This window comes from Globicephala melas, chromosome 3 (assembly GCF_963455315.2).
Source record: "Globicephala melas chromosome 3, mGloMel1.2, whole genome shotgun sequence".
Classification (NCBI taxonomy): Eukaryota; Metazoa; Chordata; class Mammalia; order Artiodactyla; family Delphinidae; genus Globicephala; species Globicephala melas.
Window position 1 is genome coordinate 158,688,066 of NC_083316.1, and position 23,260 is coordinate 158,711,325.

The window sequence follows — 23,260 nt, forward strand, 5'->3', positions numbered from 1 at the left end:
ATGGACAGCTCCAAGCCCCTTCTTCATACACCATCTGACCCTGCACATGGTGCCTTAGCTTCTACTCAAGCTGGTACCCTCAAAGCCAGGGGCACACAAGCCGTGTCTCTGTGTGTGGGACAGTGGGAGCTGAGATCTCATCATGGAGGAGAAAAGAGAGGTCCCAGAGCAGAACAGGAGAAGCAGGACACAGCATGAGGACAGACCGCTAGGATCCTGTGGGTGACCCATGGAACATAAAAGGGGACACGGGTGTGGGTGCTGGGCAGAGGCAGGGGTTAGAGGGCATGGCCAGCTTCCCCCTGAGGTGATGCTAGGCTCCACTGGCCTTGACTCCCTCAGCTGCAATTGAAACACAGATACCCCAGTTCAGCAAAAGGATCTCGAATTTCTAGCCACCTCAAACTTTACTGTGTAGAAAAAATGGTGTGGTGGGTGGGAGGGAGATGGGGGCTTGTTCAAAATGCTGTTCCCCACAGGGGATCTGAATCAGTCTGTCTCAGGGATGGGGATCTGCCTTTTAGGGACTTAGCTATTAAGTCAGTCAGAGGTAACGTCAACCCAGTTAAGGAAGGTGATTTAATAAGTGGATACGTTTGGTAGTGTATATGGAAGGGAGATGCAAGAGGGAGGAGATATGGGGATATATGTATGTGTATAGCTGACTCACTTTGTTATAAGGCAGAAACTAACACACAACTGTAAAGCAATTATACTCCAATAAAGACGTTAAAAAATAATAATAAGTGGATACGTAGCATCATGGTTTAACGCTCTAGGTACGGGAATGTCTAACTATGTGGATTAAAGGAAACCATGCTTTTAGGTGGAGCAGAATGTCCAGTGTCCCCTGCCCTGGGTACCAGCTGTCATCACACTCAGCAAAGCAGTCCCTTGATCCCAAGAGGGCAAAAGTTCTGTTGGCACAATCAAACGATGTAGTATTCGGCCAAGTCACGGCTGTGGGGCCCGCGGCATGCACTGCAGTGGTTACACAGCGGTCCTTGGGCAGGAGCTGGGCTGGGAGGCAGCGCAGAGCCTGTGACCTTGACGGCCCCTGCTGGGCACCACGCCCAGGGCTTACCTTCCCCACATAGGACAGACCCGGCTTGAACTGCTTCCTGGTGTCCTTGGAGTACCGGACATCCACCAGCTGTCTCTGGACGGGGGTGGAGTCATCAAAAGCCACCTGTTGGCTCCCGTCCGTGCTGGTCACCATGGCCCAGATGCTGACGGTGCCCCGGAAGTGCTCAGGGACATCGGCCAGGATCATGTCCTTCACGCAGATGTTGAAGTCCTGGGAGCCGTGGATCTGGAGGCGGGAAACACACAGGTCGTGCTCGCCGGGAGCTGGAGTGGCTTTGAGAGACGACTCGCAAGCACAGAGCTCAAGTAGGTGACTCTGGGGACTTCCCTGGCGGTCCAACGGTTAAGACTGCACGCTCCCAATCTGGGGGGCCCAGGTTCGATCCCTGGTCAGAGAACCAGATCCCACACGCCGCCAACAAAGATCCCGCGTGCCGCAACTAAGACCAGGCACAGCCAAATAAATAAATATTAAAAAAAAAAAAAGTAGGTGGCTCTGGTGGCTTGGAGGGCCAGGGGGACACTCGGTGACCCCCCCGACCTATGCCGTGAGTCACTGCGTGGGGACTGAATCCCTGGCTGGACGTGCATTATGTCCCAGGAGGAAGGGAGTCAGCTCCTTGGGCAGAAGGTGAGACAACCCCTCGGGCCAGACTGCAGGCAGGGACTTGAACCTGGTCAGCCACACTCTAGAGCACGGGCTCACCTCCCACGCCCGGGGTACAGAACCCCCTCGATCAACCCCTATCTCAGGACCTGGGGGCAGAGGCTGGCAAATAATCCACATCCACAAACAGCTGTGGAGTGAATTACTCAGCAAAGGAGAAAATTAAGGCAAGAGCCACCAGGGGCAGCCTCCAGGGACAACGGCTAGGACACCGAGGGCACCAACACCAGGCACGAAAGAGGTGAGGGGCCAGGGTGTCTACTCCACAGAAGAGAAGCCTCAGGGACAGAGAGGGGGGACGCATCCCAGGCGGCAAATGGATGAAGAAGTAGCCTCGGGTGGAAATGGGAAGGAGGTGGCGCTGACAGGTTTAATGCCTGCAGGGGCACAGAATCTCCAAGATGTGTGTGGATGTTACATAGTAGCACACTCACAACTTAATGTTAGGTTGAAAAAGAAAAACAAAAGCCAGGTTATAAAACTTTACACGCACGGGAACGTGAAATCATGCAGCCACCTTGGAAAAGAGTCTGGGAGTTCTTCAAACAACTAAACAGAGAGACACCACTGAGAGACTGAATATACAAATGGACCAGGGCCAGATAATACAGAGAAAAAGAGAACTCGGACCCACACTCTGCAGGCACCAGCAAGGAAGCCAACCCATTACAGTCGGCTCTCCGTATTCGCGGTTCCGCATTTGCGGATTCAACCAACTTCAAAGAGTTTCAATCTGGGATCCTGGGATGCAGAAGCCTCAGACATGGGAGGGCCAACTGTATCTATAAGTCAGACTTGTAAGAAGTCAGACCCCTATCTCAATAGCAACCAAACCATAACCCCCGTCACAACAAGCCCCAAATGGCCAGGACCAGATTCATAACTGACATTTTTTCTGATTTGGGCTCCCACTTCCATCTTAGGACCAATTGGAAAGAGCCCAACATGCACCCCCTCATCAATCACTTTGGATGCCTGCTTCTAGCTACCCGCCCATGACTTTCTGCACACCAATAGCCTCCCATCACGGCACACTGGAAGCCTTCCCTTTCTTTCACTATAAAGCCTTCCCACTTCTCCACCTGCCTTTGAGTCTCTGCCAAACACAGGTGACGGTGGCTGGCTCCCTTGCTGCAAGCTTCGAATAAATAGTCTTTGCCTGTTCTTGTTTGGGTGGTCTTCATTTAATTGCACACCATACAACCCAGGGATTCCAAATGCAAGAGAAATGAGAACATCTGGCCACACAAAAACTTGTACGTGAATGTTCACAGCATCATCCGTAATAGCCGAAAAGCAGAAACAACTCAAATGTCCGTCAGCTAACGAACAGATAAACAAAATGTGGTCCAACCACGCGGCGGAATATTACTCAGCCATAAAAAAGGATGAAGTACCTACACACAGTACAATGTGGATGAACCTTGAAAACATCAGGCTGAGTGAAAGAAACCAGACACAAAAGGTCACATGGTGCATGATTCCATTTATATGAAATGTCCAGAAATCCATAGAGACAAAGCATGTAAGTAAGTGGTTGCCAGGGGCTGGAGATGCAAACAGGGCTTAACTGCAAAAGAATGTGAGAGATTGGCGGGGGTGGCGGGACGGTTAGCAGAAATATTCTAAAACTGTATGGTGGTGGTTGTATAACTCTGTAATATACTAAAAACTACCGATTCGTACATTCTATATGGGGATTTGAATTATATGATATGTGAATTATGTCTCAAGAAAACTTTTTTTTAACTTTACACACAACATCCTAAGAGGAAACACATCAAAATACCAATAGTGGCTGTGTCTGCCTATCAGAGGACAAGTCGACTTTATTACTTCTTCTTTATATGTTCTAGCCTCTATGTTCAGCCTGCAGGAATATTATCATCGGAATATCCCCACCATCTAAACTGTTTTGGAAAGCAAAATAAAACGGACGATCACAGAGCTGAAGCTGGTGGGAAGGGACCCACCAAGTGGGTCGGGGTTCCTGCTCCTCACCTTGGTGGTCCTAAGGATGGGGCGCCCCACCTCCTGGCTGTAGTACCCCACGCCATTTACAGTCATGTTGATGGTTAAAGTCCCCGAGACAGGTTTCCCAAAGGTATACCTGGAACAAAAGGACAAAGGGTAGTAAGTTTCACAAGCAGGAGATGCCCAGGGGACAGTGGGGGAGGGGTCAGTTTCAGGAAGGCCAGGCACAGCAAGATGTGATCAGTGGTACAGTGGCTAATCCAGGGATGCTTCCCATCCTACATTCCACCCTTACAGCCCTCCCTGTAGCCCTGAGTAAGGACGGATCATGTCAGGGCCCTGTGTTCCTCTGCACCAAGCCTCATGTTGGACAGAAAAAGAGACCAAGGGTCAGAGAAGAACTCTGGAGCAAAGCAGCAGGGTATATGAGACAACCACTGAGGTTGGCCACACATTGGAGCAAGGCAGCCCAGAGGATCGAGCAACCGTGGACAACAGGAAGGCCTGGCTGGGCTTAAGTGCCCTGGGAGTTCAACTTTGAACCAGAGATCTGACCTCTCTGAGCTTTGGTTTCCTCACCGGGAGACTGAGAATAAAACCATCATCTCAGGGATGTTGGTAAAATACTTAGATGTATGTATATCACGCCTGATGCAGTGGAGACACCTGCTTACTGGGACACAGGGGCAAAATTGGAGCAAAATGGGAGCAAAATTTAAAAAATAACACCCAGAATTTTGACAGTATTTTCTGGACTATAAGATGTGTGTATCCAGCAGCTCTATTTACAGTAACCAGGACATGGAAGCAACCTAAGTGTCCATCAACAGATGAATGGATAAAGAAGATGTGGCACATATATACAATAGAATATTACTCAGCCATAAAAAGAAACGAAATTGAGTTATTTGTAGTGAGGTGGATGGACCTAGAGTCTGTCATACAGAGTGAAATAAGTCAGAAAGAGAAAAACAAATACCGTATGCTAACACATATATATGGAATCTTGAAAAAAAAAAAAAAGGTTCTGATGACCCTAGGGGCAGGACAGGAATAAAGACACAGATGTAGAGAATGAACTTGAGGACATGCACGGGGAGGGGGAAGGCTAAGCTGGGACGAAGTGAGAGAGGGGCATGGACATATATACACTACCAAGTGTAGAATAGATAGCTATGTGTAGAATGGGAAGCAGCCGCATAGCACAGGGAGATCAGCTCGGGGCTTTGTGACCACCTAGAGGGGTGGGATAGGGAGAGTGGGAGGGAGACGCAAGAGGGAGGAGATATGGGGATATATGTATACGCATGGCTGATTCACTTTGTTATACAGCAGAAACTAACACGACAATATAAAGCTATTATACTCCAATAGAGATGTTAAAAAAAAAAAATGTGTGTATCCACCACGTCCCTGGATTTTAAAACACACACAGCCAGGGGAGACACACGAGGGAGAAGTCTCAGCCACAACCTCCGGCAGGTGGCAGAGATGGGGCGGGGACACGGGCCATGTAGGGCTCTCCCAGGGGCCCCAGAAAGGGACAGAGCCTCTTGACTCCCTCTGGTCGACCCTCACATCGGGCTCCATCAACAGCCTGGTCATTAGGCGGGTCAGCCCACTGGCTGTAGGTCAGCCCACTGGCTGCGGATGCCGCCCACAGGGTAAGGGGCATGGCCTGGGGGGTGTGCCCTGGGGAAGGGCATGCCCTAGGGGTGGGACATGTCCTAGGGGCAGGGGCTTCCCTGGGCAGGGGCAAGTACTAGGGGAGGAGCAAGTCCTAAGGGGAATGGTTGTGCTCTGGAGGAGGGGCGTGTCCTAGGGGAGGAGCATTGCTGGGAAGGGGTGGGTCCTAGGGGAGGGGCGTGCCCACAGTGGGAAGGGCTCACCGACAGTGGCCGCCTCTTTCTCACCTGGCCCGCACAGTGCCGGTCTCACAAGTGTCCAGGTCCTGGATATATCGGGGCGGGTCAATAAGGAGCTCAAACTTCGGCAACACTGAAGGGAGAGAGCAGAGAGGAGGGAGGCAGGGTGGCTTCCACCTCTGGGGCGGCCCCAGAAGGGTACTGGAGATGTGGGAGGGAGGAACACAAAGCCACCTCTGGGGTTTCTGTGCTGCTGACACCATAGGAATCCACACCACCCGTTGCTGAGCACGGGCAGCTCTCTGGGGGTTTTGCCGGCCGCATCTATTTCCTATCTTTGGGGGACCAGCACTTCGTTTTTCTCAGGGGGCCATGTATCATCAGTTTTAGGCCAGCTGAACTGAGTGCAGCCAATTCCAGCCCATCCCAGGGGTGCACAAGTGGCCAGGCTTCTGGACCCGTCAGGGGCATCCTGAGGGTGCCTGCAGCTGGAAAGGTCACTCTTTGCCGCCCTGGGCACATCCAGCCAGCTCGTCCCCCTCCACAGCCCACGGAGAGATGGACACCAAGGAGCAGAAAGGAGGAAACATGAAGACTCTGGTCCTGAGAGCTTGTTACACGAGCCTATAACCCTTTCCTTTTGCTTACTGGGTCTGCACCAGGCTTCTGTTGCTTGCAACCCATAACCCTGACCTCTAAGGATTTTCCTTCCAAGACCTGTCTTGTGAAAGGAAGAGAAATCCTTGACCCCATCAGGGAGAATTTTAGCACAGAAGCAGAGTATGTGGCTCTGGCCCAGGTTCATTCCCCAGCTCTTAGTACTTGAGCAGTTTCCTTAACAGCTCTCTCAGCCTCAGTTTCCCCATCTGTAAAATGGAGATGCCTCATAGGTTCAGGACAAGGATGAAAGAACAAAAGGAAGTGACAACCTTAAAAAGGAAGGACATTCGGACACATGCTGCAACACGGATGAACCTTGAGGACATTACGCTCCGTGAAATAAGCTACTCACAAAAAGACAAATACCTTATGATTCTACTCGTATGAAGTCATATATTTTACAATTTTTTTTAAAGGACATGACAAAGGCCCAGCCTTCCATATCGTGCCTGGCCCTACTGGGCCCTCAGTGAATGAGGCTCCGGCCATCTTCCCCCTTGTCATTTGTGTCGTCACTAGGGCTGTGGTTTCTCCCAGATCTGAAATCCTAGGGTCCTAAGATGCTCCGACTTACCATACTTCTGAACTTCAAAGGACTTGTTGTACACGTGGCCTTGCATTTCGACAAAAACGAACCATTCTCCCAGTACCGGCTGGTCAGACAAGGGGAAGGTCATGTTGGTGATGCCTGTGTGAAGAGAGACGCCCCCCCTCATCCTGGGGCAAGTGAGTGTGCAGAGGGCCTGGCATCTGGTGGTGAGGTCAGGGCAGAGGCGCCCCGGGGACCCTGCGCCTCCCCCCCGGCCGAGTAGTCCCTCGGGGAAGCCAGAAGCCACCCAAGGCTGGCGGGGATTTGCGCAGAACAAGCACCTCTGCAGTCTGAAGGGGAAGCAGCGAGACACTGCACCTTGGGTTCCTGGGGGACCCCTGAGGCCAAGGCCAGGCGCAGGCAGCTCTGCTCCCCACACGAGTCGTTCCCTTGGTGACAGAGAATCACACAAGCCCTGTCCCTACTTGGCAGCCCTCTCTAGGCATCTCAGAATCAGGAAGAGCGAAATGAACATGGAGAGGGGTCAAGGCCAGGCCAGGAGACCTGCACAGCCCACACGGCGGCTAGAGACCCCATTCTCTGTGTCTGGTTCACAGAGGCATGCGGGGGCCAGGAGCCCCCGAGCAGGACTCAGGGGTCTGTCATGTCTGTGCATTTCCCAGGTCGAGGGTGCACAGCTGTCCTCAGTCTCCCCAAGCCCCACCTACGGCTCCCCTCTCCCAGGACTCCACTTCCCTTAGGGCCAAAGCACAAAGGGAGATGTCAATTACATGGCCCTTATTGTCACAGAGAAAGAAAAAAATGCCAACTCCTCAGGCAAAGCAAAGCCTTCTGACTCCCAGCTGGAAAAGAACTGTCTCCTGTTGCGTTGGGGATGAGGACAAAGAAGATCTGCAGCAGGAGGAAGGTGGGGGGTGCCCACAAACAAGGCCCTGATATTCCAGAAAGATCTCAAGTTACAGGAGGATCCCCAGCTGGGATCCCAGGCACACAGAAATGTGGGCGGAGGGTCCCAACGCTGCAGGGAAGGAGCGGCAGGTGCCCAGACAGAGCACATTCTATTTTCCTGGAAGGTTTATCACATCTGCCACCCAAAGGTGCAGCCCCCAAACCACAGAAGGAATTAGGAGAGAGGATGAGAAGAGAGGCTTACCGCAGCATAAGGGCTGCAAGTGTCTCCACTCCATCATCCGTGAGCCCCGGGGGTCCTGCAGGGGGACGGATGCACAGTAAACTCAAGGCAGCCTGTGCGTGCCCGGTGTGCATGCGGACCTTCCAAGCCTGCCCTCTAGGCAGAACAGAGAGCTCGGGGCAAACAGAAGCTCGGGGCATAGAAGGGACTTGTCTGAGGACAAGGTGGCGGAAAGGGCTGGCCTGCCTCCTCATTTAGGGAGCTGCATGCAAATCTACAAAGAGATGGACAGACACATGCTCAGCTTATTCCAGGGTGGACCCAGGGATCGGGATGGACCAGGTCCCAGTCTATGGGGTGCCGAGGCAGGCAGGGATCAACCCAGAGGGTGGATGTTAGGCAAAAACAGACCAGGTCTTGCAGAGAGCGGGCTAACTGTCTCTGAGCCAGCTGCAGAGGGGCAGGCCACTCACCAGGACATAAGCTTCCAGCTGCAACAGAGACAGACAGAGGCAGTGAGCAAACCCTCCCATAAGACCCGAGCCCTCCGTGCATGCTAAGTGTTCATCCCTTGGGACAGGCACAGGTTCTGTAATGGGTTTAATGGTGTGCCCCTCCTCCCAAAATTCACACGTTGATGTCCTCACGCTCAGGGTCTCAGAATGTGACTATTTGGAGACGGGTCTTGATAGTGGTGATTAGTTAAAATAAGGTCCCTAGCATAGGTCCCAGTCCAATAGGACTGGTGTCATAAGAAGGGGAAATTTGGACACAGATGCACATAGAGGGAAGACAATATGAAGACACAGAGAGAAGATGGCCAGCTACAAGCCAAGGAGGGAGGCCCGGAACAAATCCCTCCTTCACGGTCCCTGGAAGGAACCAATTCTGCCCCCACCTTGATCTTAGACTTCTGGCCTCCGGAACTGGGAAAGAATACATTTCTGCCCTTTAAATCATTGAGCAAACTCATACAGTGGCCACTGGCAATGAGGGTGGCCGAGCCCCATCCAGGACCTCTGTGTTCCTGGCTCCCCATCACAGCCCTGCCCTCCTCTCCAGACTCCCACACGCCCCAACCAAGGACAGCTCCTCCAGGCAGCCCTCCCAGGTTGCAGCTGGGTTGTTTTTTCAAGGGATCATGCCAGGTTCCTTGAAGGTCTGGAATGCACGCTTTCATCCCTGAACCCCCAGCACCTGCCTGGAGCCTGACTTCTAGCTCCATCAACGTCACACTGAACAGTCAACACTGACTCTGGTGAAGGTCAACTGCTTGCACAACTTGCCCCCTCTCCGGGGAAGGCTGTGGGCAGACGACCCCCTAAAACAACTGGGCACAGGGACTCAGCACCATCCGCTCAGAAACATACACGTTTGGGACCTTCAAAACCTCCCTGGCCGTGGACCTCGGTATCCCACTCCTGGGGTCCAACTGAGCCTAAGGAAGGACACACCAGTGAAAAAGAAGGTTTGAGCATAAAAACAATCGTGGCAGCATTTCTGACAATGACCAAAACCTGGAAACAAGCAAATGTCCACCAGGAGGGGGCAGCTGGGTATGAAGCCTTCCTTTGGCAGAAGGACCTCAGGCACTGAGGTGAGTTTGCAAGGCTGTGTCAAAAACGTGGGCAAGTGCATTCAAAGATCCAATGAAAAAAGTAATGTGGAAACTCGGGCTGGTGAAAGTTAAGAAAAAGCTGCGTGCACCCGATGGAACTGTGCTTCTAGGCTGGGGCCCACTGGGGAACTTTGCAGGATTATTTTCCAGCCCCCTGGGGTGGGGTCTGGGTCCGCTCTGCTCAATCATGTGCCCCAAGTGTTAGAACGGCGCCTGGCATGCAGTAACCACCATACACGTGACCCCTCGGGGATCCCTCAACTGGAGTCACCCCAGACTGCGTTCCCATCTTTGCTCTGGATATGTACAGTTTGCTTAAATCTCTTCCTTTACGATCTCTTTCCTTCTGAAAGCACCTCTTTGCAGCAGAATGCCAACTCATAAATACAGAAGAAGCAACAGAGTTGGAAAAATCACCACTTTGCAAGCATCATAGCAAGTTTTGATTCATGTAATTCTGAACTCATCTGTGGAGGCTAGAACTAGCGGGTGATCATGGTGACTGGCAACAGGGTGTCCACACAGTCTCAAGTGTCCCCCACAGATGACTTACTGATTACAAAGGGGAAACAGTGACTTTTGCAGGGAGAAACCAGGCAGACTCTATCTGAACTACCGTCAGGTACCTCAGGATATGACACACTGGGGAGGACCAGCACGGCTCCTGTGGCTCCTCCCCCATGACGCACAACTTGAACCTGATCGCAGAGAACAAGCCGGCAGACCAGCCCACTGGGGAACACCATTCAAAACAACTGCCTGGAGTCTCCAAAAATGTCAATGCCGTGAAACACAGGCAAAGGCTGAGGAGCTGATTCAGAGTAAAGGATGCGAGAGACATGACGACTAAATTCGACACGTCGTCAGAGACTAGGTCCTGGACCAGCAAAGAAACATGCTATAAAGGACATTATTGGAACAATATGGACTCTGTATTAGATAATATTATTGTACCGATGTCAAAATTCCTAAATGTAATGATTGTACTTTAGTTGTATGAAAGAATGTTCTTGTTCTTAAAGGATACAGGAGGTGTTCGGGGACAAAGAGATGTGATATCTGCAAATTATTCTCAAATGATTTATCATTAAAATAATTTTAAAACTATGTGTGTACATATACATACAATACATGTATATGTACATATATGTATATACACACTGAAAGCACATAAATATAATAAAATGTTTTGTAATTGGTGAATCTAGATACATGGTTCTCAAAGTGGGTTCCCCAGAGCAGCAGCAGAAACCAGGAACTTGTTAGAAATACAGATCCTTGGGGCCCATCCAGGAAGCTGCTGAATCAAAATTTCTGGGGAGGGCTTCCCTGGTGGCGCAGTGGTTGGGAGTCCGCCTGCCGATGCAGGGGACACGGGTTCGTGCCCCGGTCCGGGAAGATCCCACATGCCGCAGAGCAGCTGGGCCCATGAGCCATGGCCACTGAGCCTGCGCGTCCGGAGCCTGTGCTCCGCAACGGGAGAGGCCACAACAGTGAGAAGCCCGCGTATCACAAAAAAAAAAAAGAAATTCTGGCGAGGGCCCAATAACTTGTATGTGAACAAGCCCTCCAGGTGGTTCTGCTGCACACTCCAGTTTGAGAACCTCTGTTCCTGATCAGAGCTTGGCCAACTATGACCCTTGGGCTAAATCCGTCCCTCTGGCTGTTTGTGTAAATAAAGCTTTATTGGCACCCAGGCACACCCATTCATTCACGTGCTGTCTGTAGCTGAGTCCATTCAAGTTGTGACAGAATCCCTCTGACTGGCAGACCTGAACATACTTACCACCTGGCCCTTTACAGGAAGTTTGCCCACCCCTGGGCTCCATGAAGGGCCTATGGGAAGTTCTCTGTGACTTTCTTCCAACTTTTCTGTACATTTGAAGTTATTTCCAAATAAAAATTAAGAGAAAATCAATGTCTTTTTTATGTGAGTGTATTTACTTTGAAGGAGAAACGGTGGGTTTTAAGTGGCAATTATATTTTCTTTCTAATAAACGTTAAATAAATGCAGGGCTATTAAGATTTTAAATGATGGGCCACGGCCCCGACCCCGCACAGAGGGGTACTGGCCACTGCGGGGACCACTGGTGCCCCTTGCGGAGGAAGCATGCCCACAAGCACTCTTGTCACATAGAACTTCCCCTGGGTCCCCCAAGGGACGTGGAGCCCCGGGAAGAAACCGAGAATGGAGGTAGAAATTGGAAGAGGCAGGGGGAAAGGCCAGTTGTGGATGGTGGCCCTGGCCAGGCCGAACCCAGGTGGGTATGTTCCGGGCCCACGGTTTTAGAAGCCAATCTCACCTTCTCGCTGACGGGCCTCAGGTCTGGAGTGACAGTGAAGATGCTGATGAGCACTGGAAGAAAGGACATAGGCGTGTGGCAGCTCCAGGCCATGGCTGGCCCTCCCCCCCCCCCCCCGGCGCGCACTGGCCACCCACCTCGGTGTTGGGGCCTGTACACCGGCTTGTCGGTCTGGATGAACACGGAGGCTCCCCGGCTGTCCACAGTCACTGAAGTCTGGTTGTGGAAGAAGGGGCCCTCCTCTGCCCACCAACCACGGCCCCACACCTTCAGGAGGGCCTGGCCCCAGAGGCCCGTGGGCACCTGCAGGCAGAGCACAGAGCTTTGGGCAGGGGGTGTCACCCTGGAAGGTACCCAGGTATTGTGAAAGCAGCATGGAGGTCTAGGGCAGGGGAGCACACCCAGGGGCAACTGTGCACCCAGGGGACACTCAACAGTTTCAGGAGATTTTTGGGGTGTCACAGCTCCGGGGAGCAGGCGCTACTGGGCATCTGGTGGGTGGAGGCCAGGGATGCTGTTCAAGACCCTGTGATGCACAGGACGGCTGTCAGCAGCGCTGAGAATGAGAAACACTGGTGTAGCTTGACAAGACAGAGCCTTCTCCTCTCCTGACACTGCAAGCTTGCAAAGATATTCTCATCCCTGTAGAGCTACAAGAATTATCTCCCATCTTACCCAAATGCAGTCATAGCTGGTAAGCTGGGAGGTACGGAGACCCTAGTCCCTTCATATACATATATACATATGAATACATGTATGCCTATGTATGTATATTTTCATATTTCATATATGTATAGAGTGCATGTGCCTCTGTGCTTTGTCTCTCTGTAAACACTGCACACACATTATACAATCCCATTTATATGAAATGTCCACAACAGGCAAATCCACAGAGACAGAAAGCAGATTATTGGGCACCAGGAGCTGGAGGGAGATGGGGAATGGGGAGTGACAGCTAATGGGGATGGGCTTTCCTTCCTGGGTAATGAAAATGTTCTGCAACTAGACAGGGGTGGTGGTTGCACAATAGTGTAAATGTTCTAAATGCCACTGAACTGTCCACTTGAAAATGGTGAAAGTGGTAAAAAAAAAAAGAGGATTTTTTTGGCCACCTAGGTGGATTAAAAAAAAATAATAATACCCACTGCAGTCTTAAGGATTCACACTGGAGTTCAAATTCTTCTAGGGCAAAATTTCCAACATTTAGGGAATGCAAACTACCCTACATAATTCCCTCATTTTTTCCTTTTTAAGTGATGAGCAGAATACCCATGCACGTGAGTCATAACCTACAGAAACTCCTTTTGTGACTAAAGCAAACAAAAGTCACGACTCTGGATGTGACCATGTGCCATGAATGCGATGCTCGTGGCCATCCCTGGGTGCCTGGCGGGTGGACATTACGTGGTCATCAGTTCACACTGGGAGCTACAGCACCACCTGCTCCTAAGACCATCCAAATGCGGGGGTGTTCTTCTCCCAGTTTTTTGTCAGCATCCACCTGTGTGATTGCTCAAGGGGTGAAAAAGTCCTCGTCACCATCACAGCAATCAACCATGCTAAGTATCCTGGTGAATTATCTGACCGGTCCTCACACCAGTGTGCCCATTTTATGGATGAGGTCGGGGCATGCCAGGACCTTCTCCATCCTTCCAGCACCTGTCTCTGGCTGCCTCTCTTGTCTGCTCTGAACAGCATCAGAGGGACCCTGCCTGCCTGCCTGCCCACCTGCCACCCTCGGGATGGGGCGTCTCAGGACTCTGGGGTCCCTCCTAACTGCAGTTAACCTTGAGAACCTTTAGGACGAACTTGAGGATAATCCCCTTACTTTGACCCCCAAATCTTTACCTGCCTTTGTTTCTGGAAACCACTCAGCACCAGCCAAAGACCTCCATGCAAGGAGGAAAAAAACCCAGGCCACTCAGGGGAGCAGGCATGGACAGGTAGGAAGTAGCTGGCGGGAGGGGGGGAGGGGCTGTGTGCCAGCGGGGTGTCGTGGGTGCTGGGACCAAGAAGTTGCCCCTGAGAACAGAAAGGATCAGATGTGACCTTTGGGGACATGAAGTGACCCGCCCCGGGTCTTGAAAGCTGCAGAGCTGCCGTTTCCAATCAAGTCTCAGCTCAAAGTGGCGTTCCTACCTGGTCCTGCACCTGCCAGCCCTCAGAGGTCTTGCCGGAAGGTTCTGGACTGAGCTGACCCCCATCCCCACCCCTGACCTCAGTGATCCACATTTGCTCCTTTAGCATCAGTGACAGCCAAGGACTCGGGGGGCCGAGATCCAAGCAAGGGAGGCGGCCAGGCAAAGTTGGTGTAGCTGGCAGCTGAGTACAAAGGTGGGGGGCTTGGGGCCCAGCTAAGGAAAGAGGCTGGCTGTCCTCTGGGGAAGGCTGTGTGGAGGGGCCAGTCCTACGGCAGGCCGATCCACCGCCCTGATGAACGCCCAGCTCCCCGCCCCTCCACGCAGGAGAGGCCCCTGGGGCTCTGGGTGGGGGTCCCAGATTACCGGACTCCGTAGGCATCCACCAAACATACCCGAGAGAGAAGCCACCAGACTCACTAGACCCTGAGTTTCCGACACATTGTTGTGCAGATGAGTGATCAGGACTTAAAGGCATGGCACACAGTAGACACCCATGGTTGGTGGCGACAGGTATCACGATTCTACTCCTAAATGGAAACCATCCGAAGCAGAGGGATTCAGGTGAAGGCTGATTCCACAGATTGGAAATCTCCCTCCCACTATTCATGGGAGCTCCTGGCTGGCTCCACTCCAGGCCACTGGCTGCCTCTTTTGGCCTCTTTCCTGCCCCAGGGCTTTTGCACCGGTGGTTCCCTCTGCCTGGAATGCCCTGCCCCCAGATTCCTGCATGTCGGTTCCTCCTGGTTTCAGCTCAGAGGGACCCTGCTGCCATATAAAATGGGACTCTACCCCCCACTCCTCAGCATTCTCTTTCTCTGACACATTTTAAAACAAAATGTTAGAATCTGATTAACATTTAGTGTCCTAAAATAGGACACTTGCTACTCTCTGAGGTGATCATGTTTATGTAATTGGGGGGTTACTGTCTGACCCACCCCTTTGCCCATCACCAATAAGGCTGGTGGCTGAGAGCAGGGAATGTGGCCAACTTCCTGCTTGAAACTGAATAGATGCTTAAGGCATTTGTTACACAGATGCACGGGTTAAGTCTAAAAAATCGGAATAAAACAAATATCACGAGGTTTTAGGTACGCTTTCTTGAAAGTTCCATCAAGGGCCTCTTACCGGCATCCTCGCTGCTGCACAGATGAGAAGGACGAGGCGAGACACAGACCGGGTAGAGCCTGCCCGTGGCAGTCAGTGGCAACACTAGGTCCCCACAACACGGGTTTCCAAACCCTGTACCCGGAAGCACTCAGGTCCCCAAGGCAGGCACGGCTGGGGAGTGGGTGGGGTAATGGGCAGGGGAGTCCTACAGCCACAAGAGCAGCTTTTCTCTTGTCTGAGGCCCACATCATGGTTCCACAGAGCAGAGTTTCTTAACTCAACCTCGGCACTACTGATGTTTAGGGCTGAATCATCCTCTGCGGTGACGGGGACGGGGGCGTCCTGTCCCTGTAGGGTGTTGAGCAGCATCCCTGGCCTCCACCCACTAGATGGCAGTAGCACCCTCACCCCCAGCTACCATAACCAGAAATATCTCCAGACACTGCCATTGTCCCCTGGCGGGGGAGGGGAGCATCCTTCCCCACCCCCCAAGTTGAGAAAGGCTCATCCAGAGCTCTTCTAAATGCTGAGGATCCCAAGACCCTTTTGAAAGTCTCCAGTCCAGGGATCCCCGACCCTTCTCCCAAAGTTATATGGCCCTTTACTGGTTTCTTATACAAATCCACAGCATCTCGCCTGTGAAGAGTGCCTTCTTATGTGCGGTGGCTAGGGACAGAGCATAATCTTAACCCCGCTGGGGCAGCCCTGGTTTCTTTCTTTCTTTTTTTTTCTTTCTGGTAAGTAATATGCTTTAGTAAAAGTACTTCTCTAAATAAAATACACGAGGCTTTCTTTTTTCCTAAGTAGTTCATCTGTCAGTGGACAGGGCAGCCCTGCATTCTGATTCACAAGAAAGCAGATCTGCTCACAGGAAGCCGGCAAGGGCGGCTCTAGCCTATTGATCCAGGGTTTTCCAAATGCTGACATCTGGGGCTGGCTCATTCTCCGCGGAGGGGCTGTCCTGTGTATTATAGGACTTGAGCACCATCCTTGGTCTCTACCCACTAGAAGCCAGTAGCAACCTCCAACCCTGCCCCCCAAGCTGTGACAACCAGAACTGTCTCCAGACCCTGCAAACCTCACCCCCGGGAGAGAACTCTAGAGAAAGAATTCTAACATTGACAAGAGGGCAGGAAGACCACTGCCCCACAGCAATGAGACACTAATGATGCATCCCATCCCATGGAAGAGGAACCGCCCCGGACTTCATTCTAATCACTGGGAGAGAGCACATTACAATTTGGAATGATTCTCTACTTAGCCCATCCTTTCAGGGACTCCTTTGAGCATCTGGTAAGCGTTAAGGACTAGCTAACCCAGAAAAAGCCGACAATTTCAGGGCTTACGACCGCCTTGAAATCCAAGGACTCCAGTTAAAAAACCCATGTCAGAGAATGACCTACCTGTAGTTTGGTATGTAAAATAATTTTAAAATAATAATATTCAATGCCAACAAGGCTGAGGGCAATTTGGTCTCTAACGTATAGCTGGTGGTACCATGCACGTGCACTGCTGTGTCTTCCAAGACAAAACAGGACACAGCAAGAGCCTTGGATCCTAATTTGGTAGTTCTTCTTTCAGGGTGTTCAGTCTAAGGCAGGCATCCAGTACGTTAACAGCTTTACGCACAAAGATGCTCTCAACTTTTGGATTACATTATCAAAACCCTGAAAACAAGAAAGAAATCTAACTATGTACAAGCGATGTGTGTGTGAGGGGGAGGTGTTAGTAAATTAGTATATGAAAGAGATGCAGTGGGATGTTATTTACAATAGGATGCAATTATAGACTTGGAAACACGGAAGTATGTTTACGCAACGTGTGAAGAGAAAATGGCATGACAGACAACAATATACCCTTTAACTGCAACTATGAAAGAAAATGTCTTTATGTGGACAAGGATTTATGGGAAACATGAAAAAGTGAAAAGTATGAGGGATGGGATTATGGGTGAGCTTTGAGCTTTCTCCTTTTGTAAACTGTTTTTTCCTTCATTATTCTTTTTTTTTTTTTAACATCACCATTAATGATTCTTTTCACAACACATGCAACTTCTCTTGTTCCATTCCAGTTCAATTCTTTATTTCCAAGGTAGGGTTTCTGATTTTAAAAATTCATAGCTTACCTTGAGTTTGATCGTCCCTTTATCTAAAAAATGAAAATAAAATGAAAACGGTTAAATCAGGAGCTGTGTTTGCCTGCCTCCTTGAGCTGCAGCCTTACAAACAGGGGCTTTCTCAACCCAGAGGGATTTTCTGTGGACAAACACACACCCTGGGTCATGCTGGTCTGGCCTGGGCTGGGATGGGCGGAAGTGAGAGGTTTCCTCCAAGCTGGAGAGTACTGAAGACCGGAGGACATGGACAAAGCCGAGCTATTCAGGGGAAGGTTGGCCAGCCTGCATACTTTATTCACTTCACCCCTGGCCCCTGCCCAAGGTAAGCTGTGAGGGGAGCAAAGAGAAAACTCCACGGGAGAGGAACAAGGAGAAAGGTGGAGAGAAAAAAGAGGAGCCTGAGGTCCCCAGTGGACCTCACTCCAATGGATCTAACTAGTCTTCCATCTACCTCTCTCTTCCACCCAAACTGAGTCATCTGTCATCTGACACTTCTCCAGGCTCTTTGGCCTCCAGGACTTAATTAGGCATCTACTGTTTCTGCCTCCCAGTGTCCATTTCCCCCATTTCCTGCTGATTTTCTTGGAGGAGCCCACCTACCCAACTCCTAATTCTTAAGGTTTAGTGGGTTCTGCCCATCTTCCCTGGGGCTCTGTGCAGATCTACATAGGCCTTCCTCCTAGACACAGTGATTGGTTCAGAGTTGAGCACATGTCCTAAAATGGGCCAGTCAGCATGGGCCGTCCACCTGGTCACAGGACTTGGTTCAGAGTTGAGCACATGACCCACATGGGCCAATCAGCATAGGCCTTCCCTCTGGTCACGGGGATTGGCTCAGGATTGAGCACATGACCCAACATGAGCCAATCAGAGTTAATCCTGGGACTTTGCCCAAAGGTCCTGTAACTGCCAGTCCCTCCCTGCTTTGGAGAGACACAGGCACATCCAGAAGTGGAGCTGGGAGACTGGGCCAGTGATGCCAGGGGACTTTTCCAGTTATAAGCGCCCATAAACTCTCTGTTGCTGAAGCCAACCTGATTTGGGTTTCAGGACTGGCCAGTGGAGTCGGGACTGCCTGCACTTCTCCTGCCTACCCAAGTCTCCCTCTCCCAGGGGACAGAGGCTGCCTTGTTGGCCTTGGGAGACCTGACATCATCTCTCGGTGTCTCCTGTGGCCACACCACACCCTGCATGATGAATGAGTTACCTGCCTGCTGGACTACAGGCCCTAAGGCAGGGCCTGGTCTTCACACTTTGTCCAAGAGGCCAACGCTGCTGTTGTCTGCAGTTTACGAAGGAGAGCCAGGGAGAGGCTGGCTGAGGGCCTGAGCTCAACTCAGTGGCAGGCTGGCTGTGAGCCCAGCTCCGGGTCTAACACCACAGGGGTGCTAGAAGCTCAACAAAGGATCTGAAAAGGTCACAAGGTTCCCTCTGGGCCCCCTTCCCACATCTAGCCAAAACTGGCACGAAAGGGTGCCCAAATCTATCCAGATCTGCACCCACTGAACCTGAGCTGCTGAGGAACAAGGAACTCTGATTTCCCAGACTGGGCAGGTGGCTTCCCCTGCTGGGCCTTACTCTCTCCATCTGTAAAGTGAGGAGAATGCAACCTGTCCTCCTACTCCTGCCAGGGTTCTGGAGGTGAGGTGGGAAGGAAGCAAAGCAATGCCGATACTGCCTGAGCCCTAAAACCACTTTGCAAAGGGAGGGGAAGGCCTGGTCAGGCACCCCAGGGACCTACCCAGGATGGCTCCCTGGCTCTGCGCCACCGCCTCGCCCTGGGCCACCAGCTGAGCCTGGACCATGACTTCCCTCGGGGAGTTAAAGATGGTCACACTGATGACTTCCTCCACTCCTGAGCGGAAGACGGAGGGTGCAGCGATCAAATAGCCCCTGCAGAAGAGGAGAACCGCAGTGAAGGCCAAAGGTTCTGACTCATCCCTAGCCTCACTGTCACCTGGCTGAATCAGGGTGCACCCTAGGTGGACTCCCACCTATTGGAGCCTGACCACACTCCAATGGCACTGTCACTTTATGTGTCCGTGTCCCCTACCAACCTGTGAGCTCCTTGAGGCTTGTTCACCTCTGAATTCCTCCCCTCGCCCCGAGTAAGCAAGAATCTGGCTTCTCTGGATCTACCCGGAACCACACCCCCTTCGATCTCGGCATTATGGCCTCTGGACTTTTTTCGCAGCTCCTTCTGCCACAGGACCTTTGCACATGCCACATCCACAAACTAAAATACTCTCCCCTGTAGACTGAGTTACTGGTAGGATCCCACTTCATCCTCAAAGCCACCCGTGAGACGTGCTAACATCTCCCATTTCCAGAGTCAGAAATTAAGCCCCAGAGAAGCCAATTCACGTGCCCGAGTCAGTGAGAGATTAGGCTACAAACCCAGGCAGCCAGAGTCTGGACCCCAGTGGAAAGAAGCAAGGAACTACCTGCAGCATTAATTTTAAGAATAAGACCCTAAAGACAAACTAAATGGCCTGAAACAGGAAAAGCACTGTGAACAATGGAGTCAAAACAGCTCTTTCTTTCTCAAAAGACTCAGCTTGACTGGGAAGACATTTCTGGAAGAGAGGTGTTATTATCCTGTTTTCCAGACGGGAAGGCTGACCTTGCAGAAGGAGGAGGAACATGCACCAGATCACACAGCCTAGGCAGGAGAGGGCCCTGGGGTCCCCTTATGGCACCGGACCTGGAGGCCTAGGTCCTCCCCACCTGAGCTCCTGCTTCCCCGTTATTTTGCAGCCTTAGGTAGAAGATCACAAAGGCTCATCCGTAACCACGTGACCCACTCACAGTGCAATGGCAAGTGCCAGGAGCCTGGCAGCAAAGGCAGCACGATTCCAACGGTGCAGAACTACAGGCATCAGGAGGAAACAGGAGAGAGGGAAAACACTGGGCAAACGCTGAGATCAGGAGAGGTTTTTTTATTTCTCAACATCCTCTCTGGGACAACCCCAGGTCCACACACAAAGAGATGAATTTAGACCCTTACCACACACCATACACGAAGAGGACCTTCGAGACATGCCATGTACTATATCACTCCAGCACTGATAAGAGTGTGCAAAGACCCTAGTTTCGTAGGTGCACTGCCCAGCAGTGGCTGGACCCGGTAACCCTGGGGTCCGATGTTCTGACTCCAGCACCGACAAGCGCCTGCAATGACAGGGCTCCTCTGTGCAGTGTCAGGCCTTGGCCATGCACAGAGCATACATTGATCCTGGGTATGTACCTGCACCAGCCGGAGCATGCAACGACCCTGGGTTTCATGGATGTTCTGTCCAGACCCAGCACTGACCACAATGTGTACTGACCCTGCATCCTATATGTTCTGTCCCACTCCAGCATCAAACACAGCATTCAGTGACACTGGGACAGACATGTACTGCCTCAAGCATGGGAAGACCTTTGCTTCATGTGTGATGTGCACCATCCAGCTCCAGCACTGACCAGAGGGTGCAATGACCCTGGGGTCACCTGTGCAGTGTCTGGCCTCAGCGGTGCACAGAGCACGCAATGATCCTGGGTACGTAACTGTACTGTCTGGAGCACACAGTCACCCCCACGTACGTGATGTGTACTATCTGAACTCTAACACCGACCTGCACGGGCAATGACCCTCGGTTCCTGCGTGTCCTGCCCCACTGCAGCACGGGAATACGGCCACCTTCAGGACAGAAACTTTCTGCCCAGCTCCCAGATGACCCCCAGGGCCTCCCACATAGCACCTGCTGAGTGTGGAAGAGTACTGGGGGAAATACACAACCCACGTGTTCACTTTCCTTGGGCACTTCTAAAGCCCTTATCCAGATCTGAGTTAGGGTCTTCACTCAAAGGCCCAGAGAACCTGATGGAACCAAATTAACTTTCCCTGCGACTCAGGAATTACAGCTGTTGGAGGGCTCGCCAGCCAATCACTGTCTACCTGATACACCCCTGCCATCTGGGCTGACACTGGCTTCTCATCCTTTGGTCTTGGAAGGTCCCATCCTGGGAAGGGTGGTATTTGGTAAAGTGTAGACAGTATTGGTCTCATAACAGTGTGCAAATCCATGGGGCTTTCTGGCATCAGGCATTCCTCACAATACAATCAGATGGATCATAGAAGTGGGTATCTGGGGCTATTCCTAAAACGGGACCCTTCGGGCTGATGCGCCATGGCTCTGGCTTAGAGGTCGGCTAATCTGGACCCCTGGTTGGTCACTGTGTGTCTCCCAGCACGGGAGTTCCATTTGACTCAACAGTAGGTAAGATCCCAGGGCAACTTTAGTCAGAGGCAAATACTCCTGAGAACTGTTTAAAACTCTGCAACACAGGGACTCTGAACTTGGTCCTTATAAGGCGGGGTCTCTCATGGAGGGCAGGGTCATGCTTCGTGCTGGGGACTGTCCTGTGCATGGCAGGATGTGTTGCAGCATCCCTGGCCTCCACTCAGTAGATTCCAGCCGCATGGCCTCCCCCTAGACGTGACCACCAAACATGCCTCCGGACATTGCTGAATGACCCCAGGGAGACAAAAATCGCCCCTTGGCTGAAAACTGCTATCCTGAGGGATGCCAGCTTTGAAAGCATCAGGTCAAAAGTTTGCTGGGCTCCAATTTCACAAGGCCCAGGGGAGGTAAACCCCATGGTTCCAACTGCAGCATGGTGTCTTACTTTTCAAACTTGTAATCCAAAGGAGCAGCACGGGAGGTGCCTCCGCTCACCTAGTCTCACTGCTGACCTGTTTTCTGGGAACTCCTGTACAAGGGCTGCTTGAACAAGGCTCAGAAAGGCCGGTCTGCACGAAACGGCTGAGCTTGAGCAGCTGCAGGCAGGCCCCCTCCCAGCCCACAACCCCGCAGGGCTCACCCAAACTTGGCAGGTCTGCGAATAGTCCCTGTGGAGCCAACTCATGGGAAATTCTCCTTAGCAGCTAGTTAATTCACCTCCTCACTGTGTCAACTCACCAGAAGCTCTGTAAGCAAACTTCAAGAAAAATGTGGAAGCAAAATAAACACTTCCTCCGCCCCCCCCCCACGCCCTCCCAAGGAAAACGGAACGGCAGGTCTCTCCTTCCATTTCTCAGCCAAGACACGCACCTCTTACCTTCAAGCCACGGACAACTGGAAATCGCCACCCAAGAAGACAGCCCTGGTCACACCAAGGGAGCGAGGTGGGATGGGGGGAGGGCCTCGCCGCCTTAGCTCTGAGGAGTCCTTGTACCCCCACGGGGCCACTTCTGAAGCCTCAGGCTACCCTCTTCCCAGTCCGACTCGTGGCGGCTAGGGGGTCAAGATTCTAGGTCCCGCCCAGCCCCGAGGCTGTGTGGCTTTGGACAGGTCGCTGCGTCTCTGAACCAGACCCCGCGACCCCCACCCCGAGAAGGCGGCCAGCCTCCTCCGTCGCCCGGGGCTACTCACGGGGCCTGGGGCTGCACAGCGCGCACGCCGTCCCGCGGCGACAGCAGCAGCAGCAGGAGCCGGAGCAGCGGCCAGAGCAAGGCGACCCACATTTTCCGGCCCCGCGGGGCTGCCGCGCCCGGGTAGGGGGCCCTTTGTTCGCAGCCCCCGCGCAGTGCGCCCGGCGCCATGCGCCCAACTCCGCGCCCGGCTAGGCTGGGGCAGCGGGGGACCAGCCCCCTCCCCGGACCCGCCTTGTCCCCGGGCCCGCCCCCACCCGGACCCGCCCCGCTCACCCCCTCCCGGCCTCCCGCCCCGCCCACTCTCCGGACCTCGTCCCGCCCCCTCCCCCCGCTCCCTTCCCGGGACTCATCCCCCCCCTCAAAACCGACTCTCCCCCAATATCTCCTGGGACCCGCCCCGTCCTCAGCCCGGACGCACCCCCAGACCTGACCCATTCCCTTCCCCTTCGTCGGACCCGACCCATCCCACTCTTCGCCCCCCGCAACCCGGCCCCGCATCCTCTCCGGACCCGCCCCCGCCCCGAACTGCCCCCTTCCGAGCTCCCTGCCTGGCCGCCTCCCTGCCGCCCCCACCCCGCGGACCAGCCCGGCCCCGCCCCGCCCCGCCCCACGCGGGGGCCGC

The 23,260-nt window shown here is 52.6% G+C and overlaps 1 protein-coding gene across 9 annotated transcripts in view; it reads right to left on the bottom strand.

The window, feature by feature from the left end:
* Window positions 1-22,825, bottom strand: part of CPAMD8 (C3 and PZP like alpha-2-macroglobulin domain containing 8) — a 99,214-nt gene extending 76,389 nt beyond the window's left edge. For 8 of the 9 annotated variants that reach the window (XR_009563533.1, XR_009563532.1, XM_060296832.1 and 5 more), the window contains exons 1-11: window positions 22,637-22,825; window positions 18,961-19,112; window positions 17,229-17,251; window positions 11,993-12,158; window positions 11,856-11,908; window positions 8,408-8,425; window positions 7,956-8,010; window positions 6,827-6,940; window positions 5,641-5,725; window positions 3,755-3,863; window positions 1,085-1,312 (exon numbers count right to left, since the gene is read on the bottom strand). Coding sequence is in view for 7 of the 9 variants with exons in the window: in XM_060296832.1 (XP_060152815.1) it covers window positions 1,085-1,312; window positions 3,755-3,863; window positions 5,641-5,725; window positions 6,827-6,940; window positions 7,956-8,010; window positions 8,408-8,425; window positions 11,856-11,908; window positions 11,993-12,158; window positions 17,229-17,251; window positions 18,961-19,112; window positions 22,637-22,806 (1,173 nt within the window). In the remaining 2 variants the exon portion in view is untranslated. Of the gene's footprint in view, window positions 1-1,084; window positions 1,313-3,754; window positions 3,864-5,640; window positions 5,726-6,826; window positions 6,941-7,955; window positions 8,011-8,407; window positions 8,426-11,855; window positions 11,909-11,992; window positions 12,159-17,228; window positions 17,252-18,960; window positions 19,113-22,636 lie in introns of those variants that run through there. The other variant, XM_060296833.1, reaches the window with a different exon arrangement.
* Between the last annotated feature and the right edge of the window lie 435 nt (window positions 22,826-23,260).